We start from the raw sequence: 22,376 nt of genomic DNA, 5'->3' as shown, positions 1-22,376 counted from the left end.
CGTTCCCGCCGCTACGGATGTCTCAACTAGCTTCAGCAACTCTGCTCGGCCAGCTTCCACAAGAAAGGCGGGCAGCGTACGCCCTCGGCGTCCGCCTGTGGATGCCGCTCCCTGAAACGCTCCATCTGCGAACGAGAGAGTGCGTCAGCTGCCATGTTCTTGTAACCCGGTACATGCTTTGCGCGTAGATATATGTTCCGCTGCAAACACCTCAAAACCACGTGTCTCAACAGTACCAGTACCGGCAGGGAAGCTGCGGACTGCCTGTTAATTATCTCCACCACCGCCGCATTGTCGGACCAAAAACACAACTTATGATCCTGGAGCTCTTCGCCCCATAATTCCAACGCTACCACCAGCGGAAAAAACTCCAAGAGCGTAATATTTCTGTTCCAACTTCTTTCCAGCCAGGATACTGGCCAGGGTTCCCTGCACCAGTGGTTCCGGAAAATCACCCCGAAACCCACCGATCCTGCTGCATCCGCAAACAAGCAGAGGTCGGGGCCCAACCACTCCTCCTTAGGGCACACCACTTGCCCGTTAAAGGATTCCAGGAAAACTCTCCAAATATGGAGATCCCTTTTGATTCCTTGCGATATCCTTATGAAGTGATGTGGCTCTTTTATGCCTACCGTCGCAAGGGAAAGACGCCTGGAAAAAACGCGGCCCATGGGAATCACTTTGCAAGCAAAGTTCAATAAACCCAATAAGACCTGCACTTGGCGTAACGTGGCCTTCTTACAGCTCGCAATCTCGTTTACCGTCTGCCGAAGCCGCGCGATTTTTTCCAGAGGTAACCTGAAAACCATTTCCTCGGTATCGATCTCGATCCCCAGGAAAATCAATCTGTTAACTGGGCCCATTGTCTTCTCTTCAGACAATGGGACCCCCGCGCGCGACATCAATTTTCGGAACGTGTTTAACAACAAGGAGCACGCGCCGGATGTTTCCGTACCTATGAATAAAAAATCATCAAGGTAATGCGTCACCGATGAGATGCCCGTTTCATACTTAAGCATCCACTCCAAGAAGGAGCTGAACAGCTCGAAGTAGTAACATGAAATTGAGCAGCCCATCGGCAAACACATGTCAAAGAAAAATTGATTGTCCACTTTGCATCCGAGTAAATGAAAACAATCTGGATGTATCGGGAGGAGGCGGAAGGCGGATTCGATATCAGCTTTTGCTAATTGCGCCCGCCTTCCCGCTTTTCTTACCAGCGCTACTGCTTGGTCAAAAGAAGCGTAAACTACCGACGCTTCCTCCTTCGATATCCCATCATTTACCGACTCCCCTTTTGGGAAGGATAAATGATGTATCAAACGAAAATTTCCGGGTTCCTTCTTGGGGACAAGCCCCAATGGGGAGACCCGCAAATTGGGGAAAGGCGGTTCAGCAAAGGGGCCTGCCATGCGGCCCGCTGCTACTTCTTTCAGTACTTTTTCTTTGACTAGCTCTAAATTATCCGTCGCTGATTTTAGGTTCGGACACCACGTGGACGCGGGCTGAAACGTAAACGGTATACCGAAGCCTTCTGCAAAACCCTGTCTAAGGATTCTTGCTTCCTCCTTCCTGTGATATTTGTCTAGCCACAGGGAGAGGTACTGGCTTTTCACCGGCGTTCGGAGCTCCGCTGGCGCCAGCTCCGGCGCCTGCTGCTCTTTGCTTCCTAAAGCATCGCACCGCCGCGTGTTGACCCCCACAGACAGAACACTCGTGTCTGAACTTGCAGGTGGCATAGAACCTGCAATGGCCCTCATTGTAGAGCCAACAGGTGCCATTGGGTCTTGAGGAGGCCGCAGGAGGCTGTTGCCCGCCCCCCACGGCTCCTCCCTGAAATGTCATTTTTTGCGGGCGCTGTGCCAGGATGAGTTGTATCCAGACGTCCGTCGCTTTTGACGCCCAACTTATGTGGTTAACGCCCGAAATCCTCCGACGAAAATCCTCGTCGTAACGCCACCACGCAGCGCCGCCATGTAGCTTATATGCACTAAAAATTGTGTTTAGGTACACCAACATCTCAGGGCCTTTTTTAGGCTGTTGTTGGCATACTACGTACGCCAACACTGTATAAGCCTGTAACCAGTTGGCGAACGTTTTAGCCACTTTCGGCTTCCTGTCCGCACCACGCTCCGTAACCCTTTCCTTGTCAACCATCACATGGTCCGCCGACAGCAAGGACCATATATCCACGTATATACCTTTCCGTATTTTTTCCACCACATCATCGGACAAACCGACCCCCAAAGGGGCGACACCACAAAACAGCGAGTCCGCATATTTCAAGCCCTCCATAGGGTCCACATCACCACCGGCTGTTGAGCTACCACCCTCCTGCCCCACCGGCGGGCCCGCGCCCCCTGGGGAACCACAGGACTCTGACACACCATCCTTATTATCCACTCTGCTCAACAGCGATCTCAATACCGTGACTAAATCACATTTCTCCGCCACCCTGGCGGGATCCAACACATTATTCCAAGCATTTAAGTAGTTGGACTCACCGGCATGCCTGTCCTCCGGCGTCGCCAAGGGGGTGGACCTTGCCGGGCTTCCTCCTGGGCTTCTGCCCCCGAGGGCTGCTGATTGCCGCGAATTCACGTGCGGAGCCCTGCGAGCCCTCGTTTCCTGTGTTGTACCAAGGTGGCCCAGCTCCGGCCGCTCCTGCGTAACATCCCGCCTCCTGTGGCGTGTGCAATCCCTGGTGTTCTGCGTCTCCGGCAAGATGTCCGTCTGGCGGTAAGTTCCCGTCTGGTGCCGCTGCTCAGGACCGCGGAACCCTTCGCCTACAGTCTCTCTACCTGCTCTTGCCCTGATGCCGCTGGCCTCCGCAGCTAGCCTGGCCTGCTCGCTATCGCGCCTGCGCTGATACCTCTCCCTTCTAGCTCTCTCCCTCTGCCTCCGCTTAGCGCCCTGGCCTTGCCTGTTCTTGCTAGCGCGACTAACGTAGCTATATGATGACTCTCCTCCACCTGAAGAGAGAGCCTCCACGAAACGTGGGTTAACGTAGCAGAACCTTTGCGACGTTGAGCGTGCGCCATCATGCTGCTGCTGTGGGGGAGGGTTACTAAGGGCGACGTAACTGTCACGACTGCACGCCGCGGCACCGCGTGGGAGCGCAGTGGCCGCAACTTGATGCCGCGAGAGCTGTCTGCCGTAGCCTTGTGAGGGTGGGATATCTGTGTAGCCCCCAGGCGTAGGGCCCTGTGGTGGGCTGTCCGAGAACAAACTAGCGCTACCATCTGTTTCACAACCCCTGCCCCCGCTACCCTGCCTGCTGCCTCTCCTGCTATCCAAGCTGCTAACTACACTAGAAGACGTGCTATAACTCTCCCTCCCCCTCCCCTCTACTCTGCTCCTGCTGTGGCCTGCTACCTCGTTGCCTCCCCCCCCTCGTTCCCTTGCACCTCTCATACCCGTCCCTGTCTGTCCTACCTGCGCCTGCTGAACGCTCGCGCCGCCATCTTGTCTTCTCCTGCGCTCCTGCGGGGCACCGCCGCGCGCCGCTCTCCTTCCTTGCTGACTCTGTCCCGAGTTATGCTCCACTGCCGTGCGCCCTGCCACGCGCTGGTCCCTCGGGCCGGGGCACCCCGACGATGCCGCCGTTTGTAATCCCGCTCCCAGCGGACTGCCACTCGGCAGTGACCGCTGGTCGGCGACGGGCGCTCCTCCCGCCGCGCGATTTGACTTTGGCGCCTTTTTCTGTTTGGCGCGAACTGTCCCCGCTGTCTTCTCGCCGCCTCGGCTGCTCCTCCGGCCGCTCCTCTTTGCCGCGGGGCTCGGGCTGAGCCTCGCGGGAGGGTTCTTCCTTCTCTTCGGGCGTCCTCGCCCGGCATCCCCCTCTTGCGCTGATTTTTCTCCTGCTGCCGGCTCCTGAACTGCTGGCTCCCCCCGCCTTCCGGATTCCGATCCCGACCTGCAGCTGCCTAGGAGTTCCTCCAGCCACCCGGCTCCATCGCGGTCGATAGCCTCCCGGATCATCCTCTGCAAATCTTCCATCTCTCTTGGGACTTCTCGCTCTTTTGCCAACTCACAGCCCTCCGATCGCCTTTCTTTCTTCTTCACCGCTGCACGTCCGATGCTGCGACCGCTTGACTTCTGCTGTGCTGCTTGCCTCTTCACCTGGACTCTTCCCCGCTCTCGTTCAGCTGCTCTGCTTCTAATCTTTCTTTATCTTCTTTCACTGCCGTCTTCTCCGTTCACCGATCACCTCTTCTCCTCGTGACTTTCTTCTTCTGCTTCCCTTCTTCCGCTCCCTCCTTTCTACATCCTGTCCTAAGCTCCGCCCCCCCTTGGCTCGCTCACCTACTTTCCCTCCCACTCTCCTACCTCTTGTCCCCAGTCACCTGCTGTTTTCTTAAGCAGCTCACAGCATACGATTCTGAACCTCCCGAGGCCCGAACTCCTGCACTCCGTAGGCAAAACATGTCACTGCGGTATTTTCTGTAGGAGAATTTATATGATTCCTTCATTAAAAATACACTATTAGAAAATGTTTGCCTTGATTGTACAAGCACCAACTGCAATATTCATACATGTAAGCACACACCATATGTTATGTCTGCAGCTCGTATGTATGATAACCTGGATGCCTGCGAAGTGATTTATTCCACGTCATTAACCACTGCAGCCAATCTACTGGAGGTGAGATTTTCTTAGTTGTCGATTTTGTACATAGAGGGCATTATTATAGTAGTTACAGTCTTGTACATAGGAGCAGTATTATAGTAGTTATATTCTTGTACATAGGGGTCAGTATTATAGTAGTTATAGTCTTGTACATTGGGGCAGTATTATAGTAGTTATATTCTTGTACATAGGGGGCAGTATTATAGTAGTTATATTCTTGTACATAGGAGTCGTATTATAGTAGTTATATTCTTGTACATAGGGGGCAGTATTATAGTAGTTATATTCTTGTACATAGGAGCAGTATTATAGTAGTTATATTCTTGTACATAGGAGTCGTATTATAGTAGTTATATTCTTGTACATAGGGGGCATTATTATAGTAGTTACAGTCTTGTACATAGGGGGCAGTATTATAGTAGTTATATTCTTGTACATAGGGGGCAGTATTATAGTAGTTATATTCTTGTACATAGGGGGCAGTATTATAGTAGTTATATTCTTGTACATAGGGGGCAGTATTATAGTAGTTATATTCTTGTACATAGGGGGCAGTATTATGGTAGTTATATTCTTGTACATAGGAGCAGTATTATTGTAGTTATATTCTTGTACATAGGAGGCAGTATTATAGTAGTTATATTCTTGTACATAGGAGCAGTATTATAGTAGTTATATTCTTGTACATAGGAGGCAGTATTATAGTAGTTATATTCTTGTACATAGGGGACAGTATTATAGTAGTTATATTCTTGTACATAGAGGGCAGTATTATAGTAGTTATATTCTTGTACATAGGAGGCAGTATTATAGTAGTTATATTCTTGTACATAGGGGGCAGTATTATAGTAGTTATATTCTTGTACATAGGGGAGCAGTATTATAGTTGTTATATTCTTGTACATAGGGGGCTGTATTATAGTAGTGATATTCTTCTACATTGGAGGCAGTATTATAGTAGTTATATTCTTGTACATAGGGGAGCAGTATTATAGTAGTTATATTCTTGTACATAGGAGGCAGTATTATAGTAGTTATATTCTTGTACATAGGGGGCAGTATTATAGTAGTTATATTCTTGTACATAGAGGACAGTATTATAGTTGTTATATTCTTGTACATAGGGGGCTGTATTATAGTAGTTATATACTTGTACATAGGAGGCAGTATTATAGTAGTTATATTCTTGTACATAGGAGCAGTATTATAGTAGTTATATTCTTCTACATTGGAGGCAGTATTATAGTAGTTATATTCTTGTACATAGGAGGCAGTATTATAGTAGTTATATTCTTGTACATAGGGGGCAGTATTATAGTAGTTATATTCTTGTACATAGGGAGCAGTATTATAGTAGTTATATTCTCGTACATAGGGAGCAGTATTATAGTAGTTATATTCTTGTACATAGGGAGCAGTATTATAGTAGTTATATTCTTGTACATAGGGGGCAGTATTATAGTAGTTATATTCTTGTACATAGTGAGCAGTATTATAGTAGTTATATTCTTGTACATAGGAGCAGTATTAGGTAGTTATATTCTTGTACATAGGGGGCAGTATTATTTTACTGACAATATTTCCCCCTAACATAACAGGTTGAACCTCAAGACCTGATGAATTGTCTTACCAGTCGTACCATTATCACCAGAGGAGAGACTGTGTCCACGCCCTTGAGCATGGAACAAGCTTTGGACGTCAGGGATGCATTTGTTAAGGTACTTATAGTGGTTTTCCAGTTTTGAAAACCTTTTTTTAAATACTCTTTTGAGAATTTTGAGATAATAGAGGAGAAACCAGGCGTTGAAGATTCTCATTAATGAGAGTTGAATGGTTACAAGTATCTCTATTTGGGGATCTCAGTACGTCCATAAATTAGATAGGTAGCCCACTGCTGAAAATGAGAGCTGTTTAATGCTCCATTTTTTCCTTGCTATACAGAAACTGAATACTTTGCAGGGCTTCCTGTGATCAGCTCATCTTTCGGAGACCACCCATTTAAGCCAGTCATGAAGTGGCCTAAGAAATAGGAATATGCCTATTGACTTGCCCTACATTATGCTAAGCCGTATGTGCCAATTTCATAGATTTGGTGCAATTTAATACTGAACTTCTACTAATTAGGTTATTTCATATCTAACAGGGAATATACGGACGACTCTTTGTATGGATTGTGGAGAAAATCAACGCCGCCATTTACAGGCCACTTTCCCATGAACCAAAAGTGGTCAGAAGATGCATCGGCCTGCTAGATATATTTGGGTTTGAGAACTTCACTGTAAACAGGTAGTTATAGAGGGACTATATAGGTGACCTCATCTCCCATTTATTTGGAATGTTATCAGTGTATCTGTTTATCTCCAGTGTATAATAATATTACAGCTTGTTTTTTTCTTCAGTTTCGAACAGCTCTGCATCAATTTTGCCAATGAGAACCTGCAGCAGTTCTTCGTGCGCCACGTCTTTAAGCTGGAGCAGGAGGAATACAACTTGGAGAACATCAATTGGCAGCACATTGAGTTTACGGACAACCAGGACGCCCTAGACATGATCGCTATCAAACCCATGAATATCATCTCGCTTATTGATGAAGAAAGCAAATTCCCAAAGGTGCACAGTCTGACACCAAAAAAATATTCATCCTTTGCCTCTCAGATGGTTGGCATTGCTAAATGGGAAGGCCAGTTCCAGGATCCATTCGCAATATCTTATCTATCTCATATCTATTCATCTATCTATCATCTATCTATCTATCTATCTCATATCTATCTATCTATCTATCTATCTATCTATCTATCTCATATCTATCTATCTATCTATCTCATATCTATCTATCTATCTATCTATCTATCTCATATCTATCTATCTATCTATCTCATATCTATCTATCTATCTATCTCTATCTCATATCTATCTATCTATTTATTTCATATCTATTCATCTATCTATTTCTATCTATCTCTATCTCATATATCTCTCATATCTATCTCTCTCATATCTATCTATCTCATATCTATCTATCTATCTATTCATCTCATATCTCTCTATCTATCTACCTATCTCCTATCTATCTATCTCCTATCTATCTATCTATCTATCTATCTATCTATCTGTCTCATATCTATCTATCTATCTGTCTCATATCTATCTATCTATCTATCTGTCTCATATCTATCTATCTATCTATCTATCTCCTATCTATCTATCTGTCTCATATCTATCTATCTGTCTCATATCTATCTATCTATCTGTCTCCTATCTATCTATCTATCTATCTATCTCATATCTATCTATCTGTCTCATATCTATCTATCTATCTGTCTCATATCTATCTATCTATCTATCTCATATCTATTATCTATCTCATATCTATCTATCTATCTATCTGTCTCATATCTATCTATCTATCTATCTATCTATCTATCTGTCTCATATCTATCTATCTGTCTCATATCTATCTATCTATCTATCTCATATCTATCTATCTATCTCATATCTATCTGTCTCATATCTATCTATCTATCTATCTATCTCATATCTATCTATCTATCTATCTATCTCATATCTATCTCCTATCTATCTATCTCCTATCTATCTATCTATCTATCTATCTATCTATCTATCTATCTATCTATCTGTCTCATATCTATCTATCTGTCTCATATCTATCTATCTATCTATCTGTCTCATATCTATCTATCTATCTATCTATCTATCTATCTATCTATCTATCTGTCTATCTGTCTCATATCTATCTATCTATCTATCTGTCTCATATCTATCTATCTATCTATCTATCTATCTGTCTCATATCTATCTATCTATCTGTCTCATATCTATCTATCTGTCTATCTGTCTCATATCTATCTATCTATCTATCTATCTATCTGTCTCATATCTATCTATCTATCTATCTATCTATCTGTCTCATATCTATCTATCTGTCTCATATCTATCTATCTATCTATCTATCTATCTGTCTCATATCTATCTATCTATCTATCTATCTATCTATCTACCTATCTCCTATCTATCTATCTCATATCTATCTATCTATCTATCTATCTATCTATCTATCTATCTATCTATCTATCTGTCTCATATCTATCTATCTATCTATCTATCTATCTGTCTCATATCTATCTATCTGTCTCATATCTATCTATCTGTCTATCTGTCTCATATCTATCTATCTATCTATCTATCTATCTGTCTCATATCTATCTATCTATCTATCTATCTATCTATCTATCTATCTATCTGTCTCATATCTATCTATCTGTCTCATATCTATCTATCTATCTATCTATCTATCTATCTGTCTCATATCTATCTATCTATCTATCTATCTATCTATCTATCTACCTATCTCCTATCTATCTATCTCATATCTATCTATCTATCTATCTATCTATCTATCTGTCTCATATCTATCTATCTATCTATCTGTCTCATATCTATCTATCTATCTGTCTCATATCTATCTATCTATCTGTCTCATATCTATCTATCTATCTATCTATCTATCTATCTATCTGTCTCATATCTATCTATCTATCTATCTATCTGTCTCATATCTATCTATCTATCTGTCTCATATCTATCTATCTATCTCATATCTATCTATCTATCTATCTATCTATCTATCTATCTATCTCCTATCTATCTATCTATCTATCTATCTGTCTCATATCTATCTATCTATCTATCTATCTATCTATCTACCTATCTCCTATCTATCTATCTCCTATCTATCTATCTATCTATCTATCTGTCTCATATCTATCTATCTATCTATCTATCTATATATCTATCTCATATCTATCTATCTCATATCTATCTATCTCCTATCTATCTATCTATCTATCTATCTGTCTCATATCTATCTATCTGTCTATATATCTATCTCATATCTATCTGTCTCATATCTATCTATCTGTCTATATATCTATCTCATATCTATCTGTCTCATATCTATCTATCTATCTATCTATCTATCTATCTATCTATCTCCTATCTATCTATCTATCTATCTATCTATCTATCTGTCTGTCTCATATCTATCTATCTATCTATCTATCTATCTATCTATCTATCTATCTATCTGTCTATCTGTCTCATATCTATCTATCTATCTATCTGTCTCATATCTATCTATCTATCTATCTGTCTCATATCTATCTATCTATCTGTCTCATATCTATCTATCTATCTATCTGTCTCATATCTATCTATCTATCTATCTATCTATCTATCTGTCTCATATCTATCTATCTATCTGTCTCATATCTATCTATCTATCTGTCTCATATCTATCTATCTATCTATCTCATATCTATCTATCTATCTATCTATCTATCTATCTATCTGTCTCATATCTATCTATCTATCTATCTATCTATCTATCTATCTATCTATCTATCTACCTATCTCCTATCTATCTATCTCCTTTCTATCTATCTATCTATCTATCTATCTATCTATCTATCTATCTATCTGTCTCATATCTATCTATCTATCTATCTATCTGTCTCATATCTATCTATCTATCTATCTATCTATCTATCTATCTATCTATCTATCTATCTATATATCTATCTCATATCTATCTATCTCCTATCTATCTATCTCCTATCTATCTATCTCATATCTATCTATCTCCTATCTATCTATCTATCTATCTATCTAATATCTATCTATCTGTCTCATATCTATCTATCTGTCTATATATCTATCTCATATCTATCTGTCTCATATCTATCTATCTGTCTATATATCTATCTCATATCTATCTGTCTCATATCTATCTATCTATCTCCTATCTATCTATCTATCTATCTATCTATCTATCTGTCTGTCTCATATCTATCTATCTATCTATCTCATATAAATCTGTCGGTCCGGGGAGCCACGCTCCCTTCCTACAAGCCCCGTCTACTTTGCAGAAAAGTGGAGAAGCCAGTGCAGGAGGAAGAAAAGTCGTAAAGTTAAAAGTGTTCCCCTATATCTGCATGGGAAATTAAATATCTATAAACTGCAAAGGAAAGTGACATGTCCCTTCTTGACGTGGAATATGCTTCAAGTTTTCCACATGCATATTTGCTCCATCAAATGAAGCTGATCCACAGCAACCGATATGCAAATCCACAGGAGACACCCGCATGTAGACTTGTGAACATCTGCTACAGTTTTCCGTAGAAATCCGATGCTGATTTCCTTGCTTGAACCTAGCTACGTAAATGGTTAACTCAAGGGCGTATGTACTCTAGAGGCAGCCCACACAACTGCTACGGAGACCCTGGAGAGAGGAACCTGCATCTGGGCAGTCAACTGTCTCACTTGACCAAAATGGGAATAGCCCACTCCATACCCAGTGGGCGCCGTCTGTTTCTGATAACTGACACCCAACTTCAATGTCCGTGATTGGAGCTAGCTCCAATTGCGGCTGTTACCTGTTTACATGCTGCTATTAAAGTTGACAGCACATCGAAGCAGTCAGCAGAAGGGGGCATGCCCTTCCAGAGCCCCACCCCCATTAAGTTGTGGGGTCTGAATGGATTTACATAACAGCCTGGAGCCTAAGGATAGACTAACATTGAAATGCACAATATACTGCTATACAGAAGTATTGCACTATATTGTAGTAGTGGTTAAGTGGATGTAACTTCAAGTCCTCTATGGGGACTAAAAAAAAAAAAAGTTAAAATAAGTTTAATAAAGTTTTTAAAAATATTATAAAAATAGATAGTTTGAACTCTTAAAATATCTTATTATTTATCTACATAGTGAATGTCATAAGAGAAAAAAAACATAATGGCTGAGTTGGGTTTTTGGGCACCCCATCTCCTAAAAAAAATGATCAAAAAGCCTTACATATTCCAAAATGCTACCAATAAAAACTAGAGGTTGCCCCACAAAAATCGAGCCCTCACGCAGTCCCATTGTCGCAGATCAGAATCATTTATGGGTCACATTAAAAAAACAGTATAAATCTAGTATCACCACATTTGGACCAGCACATAAATTAAAGTTAACACATTGTTGATGCTTTGTGAACACCGTAAAAACAATGGCTCAATTATGTTTTTTTTTCTATTTCACCCTACCCAGTACATGATATGGTGAACAATTGCTACTCTTTAAATGGTTAATGAAGTGGCTCTCCGCAAGCAAAAGAAATCAGCTTATTGCATTGAACTTTGTGTACCCAAGAGACGTTTTCCTTTTCACTATGGTCCATAATTAGGACCCCATTTATCAAAATACTCCAAAAGGAATCTTGCCCTTGTTGCCCCAAGTAACCAATCAGAGCTCAGCTTTCATTTCTTAAACTGCTATAGTAAGATGAAGCCGCGCTGTGATTAGTCGCACAGATCATGTGGTATGAATGATATGATAATGGATGTTTGTGGCTCTCAGGGTACCGACACCACGATGCTGAACAAACTCAACAACCAGCACAAGCTCAACACCTACTACATCCCCCCGAAAAACAACTACGAGACGCAATTTGGGATCAATCACTTTGCTGGGATCGTCTACTATGAAACAAGAGGTGAGCAAATCTGCTGTGTCCCTGTACTGTGCGGGTTTATTTAGTGTACAATGGATATAACCTGAATTATTGGCCCTGTAGGCCTTAGGGCTCAGTCACACGGGGGCGCTTCATTGCCGGTCATGTGTTCTTTCATCAGTGCTGCAGAGAGATCGTCCGTCTGCAGGTACGGCCGTGTTCTTTCTGCAGTAATGGCTCAGTCACATGGGCGCATCGGCGCCTGTGTACGGGTGCCGATGCGCCCGTGTGACTGAGCCCTTATTCGCATGGGTGAGTGTAATTTTGGCCGTACAAAAATATAAGCCCTACCCCAAAAATAAGCCCTAGCTGCATAAAAAAAGCCAAAACACATATATCACCTAAGAAGTACTGTCAGCTCTGCCGCGTTTTCTTCCCGCTCCCCGACAGTTGTCCAGGGATTTGAAAATCCTCGCCTCCAGGAAGCGCTGCCTCTGATTGGCTGAGCGGCATAATATAACACAATACTAGGAGGGGGAAAAGTTTCTGCTTGTGGAGACTGCTAGGTAGCTGTGAGGAGACCTATAGGGCTATGCAATGCTCCTCTGGGAAATTTGGAATGCAAATGTAAGATAGTTAGAGTATAATGTCTCTGTAGCGCCACCTGTTGGAACGCAGCTTCTGCAAATCAGTAGGTGACATGACACACATTGCACCATCTCCCATTGGCTTATAATCTCAGTCATGTTACGAGGCGTGCTAGAAGGTAAGACATTGATTTATAGTGAAGCTGCCTTCCAATAGGTGGCGCTGCAGAGGCATTGTATCATTTTACATTTGCATAACACAATATAGCATAGTACATGAGAATATAAAATAATGCAGTATAACATAGTAGGGCTGCATACGTTAACCCTATGTATTGTATGTAGTTGAACATAATGTATCCCACTGCCCCCTGTTAATGTGTTGGTCAGGATCACATTTCCGGTTCTCCTTACCGCAGGGTTCCTGGAGAAGAACCGGGACACTCTTCATGGAGATATTATACAGCTGGTTCACTCCTCCAAGAACAAATTCATCAAGCAGATATTTCAGGCTGACGTGGCGATGGTAAATATCCATCAACTTGTACATTAGGTGGAAACGTAGAATGTGAGATGTCGTCCTGCAGGTCTAGAAGCAATTGTTTAGTCAATGACTGCCAAGACAAGTGCATGATGGGAAGGAAGAAGTGAACAGCGAGTACTGCATAGAAGAACTGTGTTACACTAAAGTATTATAGGTATACACAGAGAGATCAGAGAATACACCCAGGGGAAGAGGGACAGCCTGAGGGTCATATAATTGTCTATAGGACACACTGAAACTTGGGGGACAGGATAATGACACGCTGACACTTGGGGGACGGGATAATGACACGCTGACACTTGGGGGATGGGATAATGACACGCTGATACTTGGGGGACAGGATAATGACACACTGATACTTGGGGGACAGGATAATGACACACTGATACTTGGGGGACGGGATAATGACACGCTGATACTTGGGGGACAGGATAATGACACGCTGATACTTGGGGGACGGGATAATGACAGGCCGACAACTTGGGGGACAGGATAATGACACGCTGATACTTGGGGGACGGGATAATGACACGCTGATACTTGGGGGACGGGATAATGACACGCTGATACTTGGGGGACGGGATAATGACACGCTGATACTTGGGGGACAGGATAATGACACGCTGATACTTGGGGGACGGGATAATGACAGGCCGACAACTTGGGGGACAGGATAATGACACGCTGATACTTGGGGGACGGGATAATGACACGCTGATACTTGGGGGACGGGATAATGACACGCTGATACTTGGGGGACGGGATAATGACACACTGATACTTGGGGGACGGGATAATGACACGCTGATACTTGGGGGACAGGATAATGACACGCTGATACTTGGGGGACGGGATAATGACAGGCCGACAACTTGGGGGACAGGATAATGACACGCTGATACTTGGGGGACAGGATAATGACACGCTGAGACTTGGGGGACAGGATAATGACACACTGACACTTGGGCGACAGGATAATGACACGCTGACACTTGGGGGACAGGATAATGACACGCTGACACTTGGGGGACAGGATAATGACACGCTGACACTTGGGGGGCAGGATAATGACACGCTGATACTTGGGGGACAGGATAATGACACGCTGACACTTGGGGGACGGGATAATGACACACTGATACTTGGGGGGCAGGATAATGACACGCTGATACTTGGGGGACGGGATAATGACACGCTGACACTTGGGGGACGGGATAATGACACGCTGATACTTGGGGGACGGGATAATGACACACACTGAGACTTGGGGAACAGGATAATGACACACTGACACTTGGGGGACAGGATAATGACACGCTGACACTTGGGGGACAGAATAATGACACGCTGATACTTGGGGGACAGGATAATGACACGCTGACACTTGGGGGACAGGATAATAACACACTGACACTTGGGGGACAGGATAATGACACGCTGACACTTGGGGGACAGGATAATGACACGCTGACACTTGGGGGGCAGGATAATGACACGCTGATACTTGGGGGACAGGATAATGACACACTGACACTTGGGGGACGGGATAATGACACGCTGATACTTGGGGGACGGGATAATGACACACTGACACTTGGGGGACAGGATAATGACACGCTGAGACTTGGGGGACAGGATAATGACACACTGACACTTGGGGGACAGGATAATGACACGCTGACACTTGGGGGGCAGGATAATGACACGCTGATACTTGGGGGACGGGATAATGACACGCTGACACTTGGGGGACGGGATAATGACACACTGACACTTGGGGGACGGGATAATGACAGGCTGATACTTAGGGGACGGGATAATGACCGGCTGACACTTGGGGGACGGGATAATGACACACTGATACATGGGGACAGGATAAAGACACGCTGACACTTGGGGGACGGGATAATGACACTCTGATACTTGGGGACAGGATAATGACATGCTGATACTTGGGGGACGGGATAATGACAGGCTGATACTTGGGGGATGGGATAATGACACGCTGACACTTGGGGGACGGGATTATGACACGCTGACACTTGGGGGACGGGATAATGACAGGCTGATACTTAGGGGACGGGATAATGACACGCTGACACTTGGGGGATGGGATAATGACAGGCTGACACTTGGGGGACGGGATAATGACACGCTGATACTTGGGGGATGGGATAATGACAATCTGACACTTGGGGGGACGGGATAATGACATGCTGATACTTGGGGGACGGGATAATGGCACACTGATACTTGGGGGACAGGATAATGACACGCTGATACTTGGGGGACGGGATAATGACACGCTGACACTTGGGGGACAGGATAATGACACGCTGATACTTCGGGGACAGCATAATGACACGCTGACACTTGGGGGACATGATAATGACATGGTGATACTTGGGCGACAGGATAATGGCACACTGATACTTGGGGGACAGGATAATGACACGCTAATACTTGGGGGACGGGATAATGACACGCTGACACTTGGGGGACATGATAATGACACGGTGATACTTGGGCGACAGGATAATGACACAATGACACTTGGGGGACAGGATAATGGCACACTGATACTTGGGGGACGGGATAATGTCACGCTGACACTTGGGGGACGGGATAATGACACGCTGATACTTGGGGGACGGGATAATGACACGCTGACACTTGGGGGACGGGATAATGACACGCTGATACTTGGGGGACGGGATAATGACACACTGACACTTGGGGGACAGGATAATGACACGCTGAGACTTGGGGGACGGGATAATGGCACGCTGATACTTGGGGGACGGGATAATGACACGCTGATACTTGGGGGACGGGATAATGACACGCTGATACTTGGGGGACGGGATAATGACACACTGACACTTGGGGGACGGGATAATGACAGGCTGATACTTAGGGGACGGGATAATGACACACTGATACATGGGGACAGGATAAAGACACGCTGACACTTGGGGGACGGGATAATGACACTCTGATACTTGGGGACAGGATAATGACATGCTGATACTTGGGGGACGGGATAATGACAGGCTGATACTTGGGGGATGGGATAATGACAGGCTGATACTTAGGGGACGGGATAATGACACGCTGACACTTGGGGGATGGGATAATGACAGGCTGACACTTGGGGGACGGGATAATGACACGCTGATACTTGGGGGATGGGATAATGACAATCTGACACTTGGGGGGACGGGATAATGACATGCTGATACTTGGGGGACGGGATAATGGCACACTGATACTTGGGGGGACGGGATAATGACACGCTGATACTTGGGGGACGGGATAATGACACGCTGACACTTGGGGGACAGGATAATGACACGCTGATACTTCGGGGACAGCATAATGACACGCTGACACTTGGGGGACATGATAATGACACGGTGATACTTGGGCGACAGGATAATGACACGCTGACACTTGGGGGACAGGATAATGACACGCTGATACTTCGGGGACAGCATAATGACACGCTGACACTTGGGGGACATGATAATGACATGGTGATACTTGGGCGACAGGATAATGGCACACTGATACTTGGGGGACAGGATAATGACACGCTGACACTTGGGGGACGGGATAATGACACGCTGACACTTGGGGGACAGGATAATGACACGCTGACATTTGGGAGTAAAAGAAATGAAAAAGGAGGGTGGAGCAAGACCCAGTGAGGGTAGTGGAATATTTATGGAGTACACAGAGTTTTCAATGATTGAGTATTTTGAATGGTGGAGGTGCTGCCAACCAGATGACGCTCCACCAGTGTGGGCATAAGTGTAGCGAAAAGGATGTGAAAAGAACTGGTATGGAGGTGCAACACTCTAAGCTACTAGAAGATGTAGATCAAAGTCCAATGTGTGATGGTGAAAGCACTTCTTTTTTATTATTTTTTCAGAAATTAAAAACCAGCAATGGAATACGCGTTTCGGGGAAGAACCCCTTCGTCAGTTCGGCTGGATAGCTTTAACCAAGCACTTTTTTCTCCCCTGTCCTCCTGCACACAGGACCTCCGACACATCCTATACATCTTTGGAATCGTGTCACCCCTAGGCATCCTGTTGTCCTATCCAGCCGAACTGACGAAGGGGTTCTTCCCCGAAACGCGTATTCCATTGCTGGTTTTTAATTTCTGAAAAAATAATAAAAAAGAAGTGCTTTCACCATCACACATTGGACTTTGATCTACATCTTCTAGTAGCTTAGAGTGTTGCGCCTCCATACCAGTTCTTTTCACATCCTTTACGCTGACATTTGGGGGACAGGATAATGACACAATGATACTTGGGAGACAGGATAATGACACACTGATACTTGGGGGACAGGATAATGACACACTGACACTTGGGGGACAGGATAATGACAGGCTGATACTTGGGGGAAAGGATAATGACACACTGATACTTGGGGGACAGGATAATGACACACTGGCACTTGGGGGACAGGATAATGACACACTGATACTTGGGGGACAGGATAATGACACACTGACACTTGGGGGACGGGATAATGACACGCTGACCCTTGGGGGGACAAGATAATGACACGCTGATACTTGGGGGACGGGATAATGACACGCTGACCCTTGGGGGGACAAGATAATGACACGCTGATACTTGGGGGACGGGATAATGACACGCTGATACTTAGGGGACAGGATAATGACACGCTGACACATGGGGGACAGGATAATGACACGCTGACACTTGGGGGACAGGATAATGACACACTGATACTTGGGGGACAGGATAATGACACGCTGACACTTGGGGGACAGGATAATGACACGCTGACACTTGGGGGACAGGATAATGACACGCTGATACTTGGGGGACAGGATAATGACACGCTGATACTTGGGGGACAGGATAATGACACGCTGATACTTAGGGGACAGGATAATGACACGCTGATACTTGGGGGACAGGATAATGACACGCTGATACTTGGGGGACAGGATAATGACACGCTGAGACTTGGGGGACGGGATAATGACACAATGACACTTGGGGGATGGGATAATGACACTCTGATACTTGGGGGACAGGATAATGACACGCTGATACTTGGGGGACAGGATAATGACACGCTGATACTTGGGGGACAGGATAATGACAGGCTGATACTTGGGGGACGGGATAATGACACGCTGATACTTGGGGTACATGATAATGACACGCTGATACTTGGGGGACCCGATAATGACACGCTGATACTTGGGGGACGGGATAATGACACACTGACACTTGGGGGACGGGATAATGACAGGCTGATACTTAGGGGACAGGATAATGACACGCTGATACTTGGGGGACAGGATAATGACACGCTGACACTTGGGGGACGAAATAAGGACACGCTGACTCTTGGGGGACAGGATAATGACACCCTGATACTTGGGGGACCCGATACTGACACGCTGATACTTGGGGGACGCGATAATGGCAAGCTGACACTTTAGGGACAGGATAATACTCTGATACTTGGGGGACACGATAATGACACGCTGACACTTGGGGGACGGGATAATGACACGCTGACACTTGGGGGACAGGATAATGACACGCTGACAGTTGGGGGACACGATAATGACACGCTGACACTTGGGGGACGGGATAATGACACGCTGACACTTGGGGGACTGGATAATGACACACTGATACTTTGGGGACAGGATAATGACACCCTGACACTTGGGGGACAGGATAATGACACGGTGATACTTGGACGACAGGATAATGACATGCTGATACTGGGGGGACAGGATAATGACATGCTGATACTGGGGGGACAGGATAATGACACACTGATACTTGGGGGACCGGATAATGACACGCTGACACTTGGGGGACCGGATAATGACACGCTGATACTTGGGGGACAGGATAATGACACGCTGACACTTAGGGGACAGGATCATGACACGCTGACCCTTGGGGGACCCGATAATGACACGCTGATACTTGGGGGACAGGATAATGGCAAGCTGACACTTTGGGGACAGGATAATACGCTGATACTTGGGGGACGGGATAATGACACGCTGACACTTGGGGGACAGGATAATGACACGCTGACACTTGGGGGACAGGATAATGACACGCTGACACTTGGGGGACAGGATAATGACACACTGACACTTGGAAGACAGGATAATGACACAGTGATACTTCGGGAACAGCAGAATGACATGCTGATACTTGGGGGACAGTATAATGACACGCTGATACTTGGGGGACAGGATAATGACATGCTGATACTGGGGGGACCGGAGAATGACACACTGATACTTGGGGGACCCGATAATGACACGCTGATACTTGGGGGACCGGAGAATGACACGCTGACACTTGGGGGACAGTATAATGACACGCTGATACTGGGGGGACAGTATAATGACACACTACTACTTGGGGGACCGGAGAATGACACACTGATACTTGGGGGACCCGATAATGACACGCTGATACTTGGGGGACCGGAGAATGACACGCTGACACTTGGGGGACAGTATAATGACACACTACTACTTGGGGGACCGGAGAATGGCACACTGATACTTGGGGGACCCGATAATGACACGCTGATACTTGGGGGACAGGATAATGACACACTGACACTTGGGGGACGGGATAATGACACGCTGAGACTTGGGGGACAGGATAATGACACACTGACACTTGGGGGACAGGATAATGACACGCTGACACTTGGGGGGCAGGATAATGACACGCTGATACTTGGGGGACGGGATAATGACACGTTGACACTTGGGGGACGGGATAATGACACACTGACACTTGGGGGAGGGGATAATGACAGGCTGATATTTAGGGGACGGGATAATGACCGGCTGACACTTGGGGGACGGGATAATGACACACTGATACATGGGGACAGGATAAAGACACGCTGACACTTGGGGGACGGGATAATGACACGCTGACACTTGGGGGACAGGATAATGACACGCTGACACTTGGGGGACAGGATAATGACACTCTGATACTTGGGGACAGGATAATGACACGCTGATACTTGGGGGACGGGATAATGACACACTGATACTTGGGGGACAGGATAATGACACACTGGCACTTGGGGGACAGGATAATGACACACTGATACTTGGGGGACAGGATAATGACACACTGACACTTGGGGGACAGGATAATGACACGCTAATACTTGGGGGACGGGATAATGACACGCTGATACTTGGGGGACAGGATAATGACACGCTAATACTTGGGGGACGGGATAATGACACGCTGATACTTGGGGGACGGGATAATGACACGCTGACACTTGGGGGACATGATAATGACACGGTGATACTTGGGCGACAGGATAATGACACGCTGACACTTGGGGGACAGGATAATGACACGCTGACATTTGGGAGTAAAAGAAATGAAAAAGGAGGGTGGAGCAAGACCCAGTGAGGGTAGTGGAATATTTATGGAGTACACAGAGTTTTCAATGATTGAGTATTTTGAATGGTGGAGGTGCTGCCAACCAGATGACGCTCCACCAGTGTGGGCATAAGTGTAGCGAAAAGGATGTGAAAAGAACTGGTATGGAGGCGCAACACTCTAAGCTACTAGAAGATGTAGATCAAAGTCCAATGTGTGATGGTGAAAGCACTTCTTTTTTATTATTTTTTCAGAAATTAAAAACCAGCAATGGAATACGCGTTTCGGGGAAGAACCCCTTCGTCAGTTCGGCTGGATAGCTTTAACCAAGCACTTTTTTCTCCCCTGTCCTCCTGCACACAGGACCTCCGACACATCCTATACATCTTTGGAATCGTGTCACCCCTAGGCATCCTGTTGTCCTATCCAGCCGAACTGACGAAGGGGTTCTTCCCCGAAACGCGTATTCCATTGCTGGTTTTTAATTTCTGAAAAAATAATAAAAAAGAAGTGCTTTCACCATCACACATTGGACTTTGATCTACATCTTCTAGTAGCTTAGAGTGTTGCGCCTCCATACCAGTTCTTTTCACATCCTTTACGCTGACATTTGGGGGACAGGATAATGACACACTGATACTTGGGGGACAGGATAATGACACACTGATACTTGGGGGAAAGGATAATGACACACTGATACTTGGGGGACAGGATAATGACACACTGGCACTTGGGGGACAGGATAATGACACACTGATACTTGGGGGACAGGATAATGACACACTGACACTTTGGGGACGGGATAATGACACGCTGACCCTTGGGGGGACAAGATAATGACACGCTGATACTTGGGGGACGGGATAATGACACGCTGACCCTTGGGGGGACAAGATAATGACACGCTGATACTTGGGGGACGGGATAATGACACGCTGATACTTAGGGGACAGGATAATGACACGCTGACACATGGGGGACAGGATAATGACACGCTGACACTTGGGGGACAGGATAAGGACACGCTGACACTTGGGGGACAGGATAATGACACGCTGACACTTGGGGGACGGGATAATGACACACTGACACTTGGGGGACGGGATAATGACACGCTGATACTTAGGGGACAGGATAATGACACGCTGATACTTGGGGGACAGGATAATGACACGCTGACACTTGGGCGACAGGATAATGACACGCTGACTCTTGGGGGACAGGATAATGACACCCTGATACTTGGGGGACCCGATACTGACACGCTGATACTTGGGGGACGCGATAATGGCAAGCTGACACTTTAGGGACAGGATAATACTCTGATACTTGGGGGACACGATAATGACACGCTGACACTTGGGGGACGGGATAATGACACGCTGACACTTGGGGGACAGGATAATGACACGCTGACACTTGGGGGACACGATAATGACACACTGACACTTGAGGGACAGGATAATGACACGCTGACACTTGGGGGACGGGATAATGACACGCTGACACTTGGGGGACTGGATAATGACACACTGATACTTTGGGGACAGGATAATGACACCCTGACACTTGGGGGACAGGATAATGACACGGTGATACTTGGACGACAGGATAATGACATGCTGATACTGGGGGGACAGGATAATGACATG

At 45.6% G+C, this 22,376-nt stretch overlaps 1 protein-coding gene across 1 annotated transcript in view; it reads left to right on the top strand.

Annotated features, from left to right (window-relative positions):
• The window catches only part of MYO7A (myosin VIIA), a 163,417-nt gene that overhangs the window by 51,926 nt on the left and 89,115 nt on the right, over positions 1-22,376 (top strand). Inside the window, exons 10-15 of the mRNA XM_066588272.1 lie at positions 4,568-4,644; positions 6,228-6,347; positions 6,773-6,915; positions 7,029-7,239; positions 12,049-12,184; positions 13,149-13,255. Coding sequence (XP_066444369.1) covers positions 4,568-4,644; positions 6,228-6,347; positions 6,773-6,915; positions 7,029-7,239; positions 12,049-12,184; positions 13,149-13,255 — 794 coding nt within the window. The remainder of the gene's footprint in view (positions 1-4,567; positions 4,645-6,227; positions 6,348-6,772; positions 6,916-7,028; positions 7,240-12,048; positions 12,185-13,148; positions 13,256-22,376) is intronic.

The sequence above is a fragment of the Eleutherodactylus coqui genome, chromosome 1 (assembly GCF_035609145.1).
Source record: "Eleutherodactylus coqui strain aEleCoq1 chromosome 1, aEleCoq1.hap1, whole genome shotgun sequence".
Lineage (NCBI taxonomy): Eukaryota > Metazoa > Chordata > Amphibia > Anura > Eleutherodactylidae > Eleutherodactylus > Eleutherodactylus coqui.
Note: the sequence above shows the minus strand (reverse complement) of the source record. Positions and strands in the feature narration are given on the sequence as shown.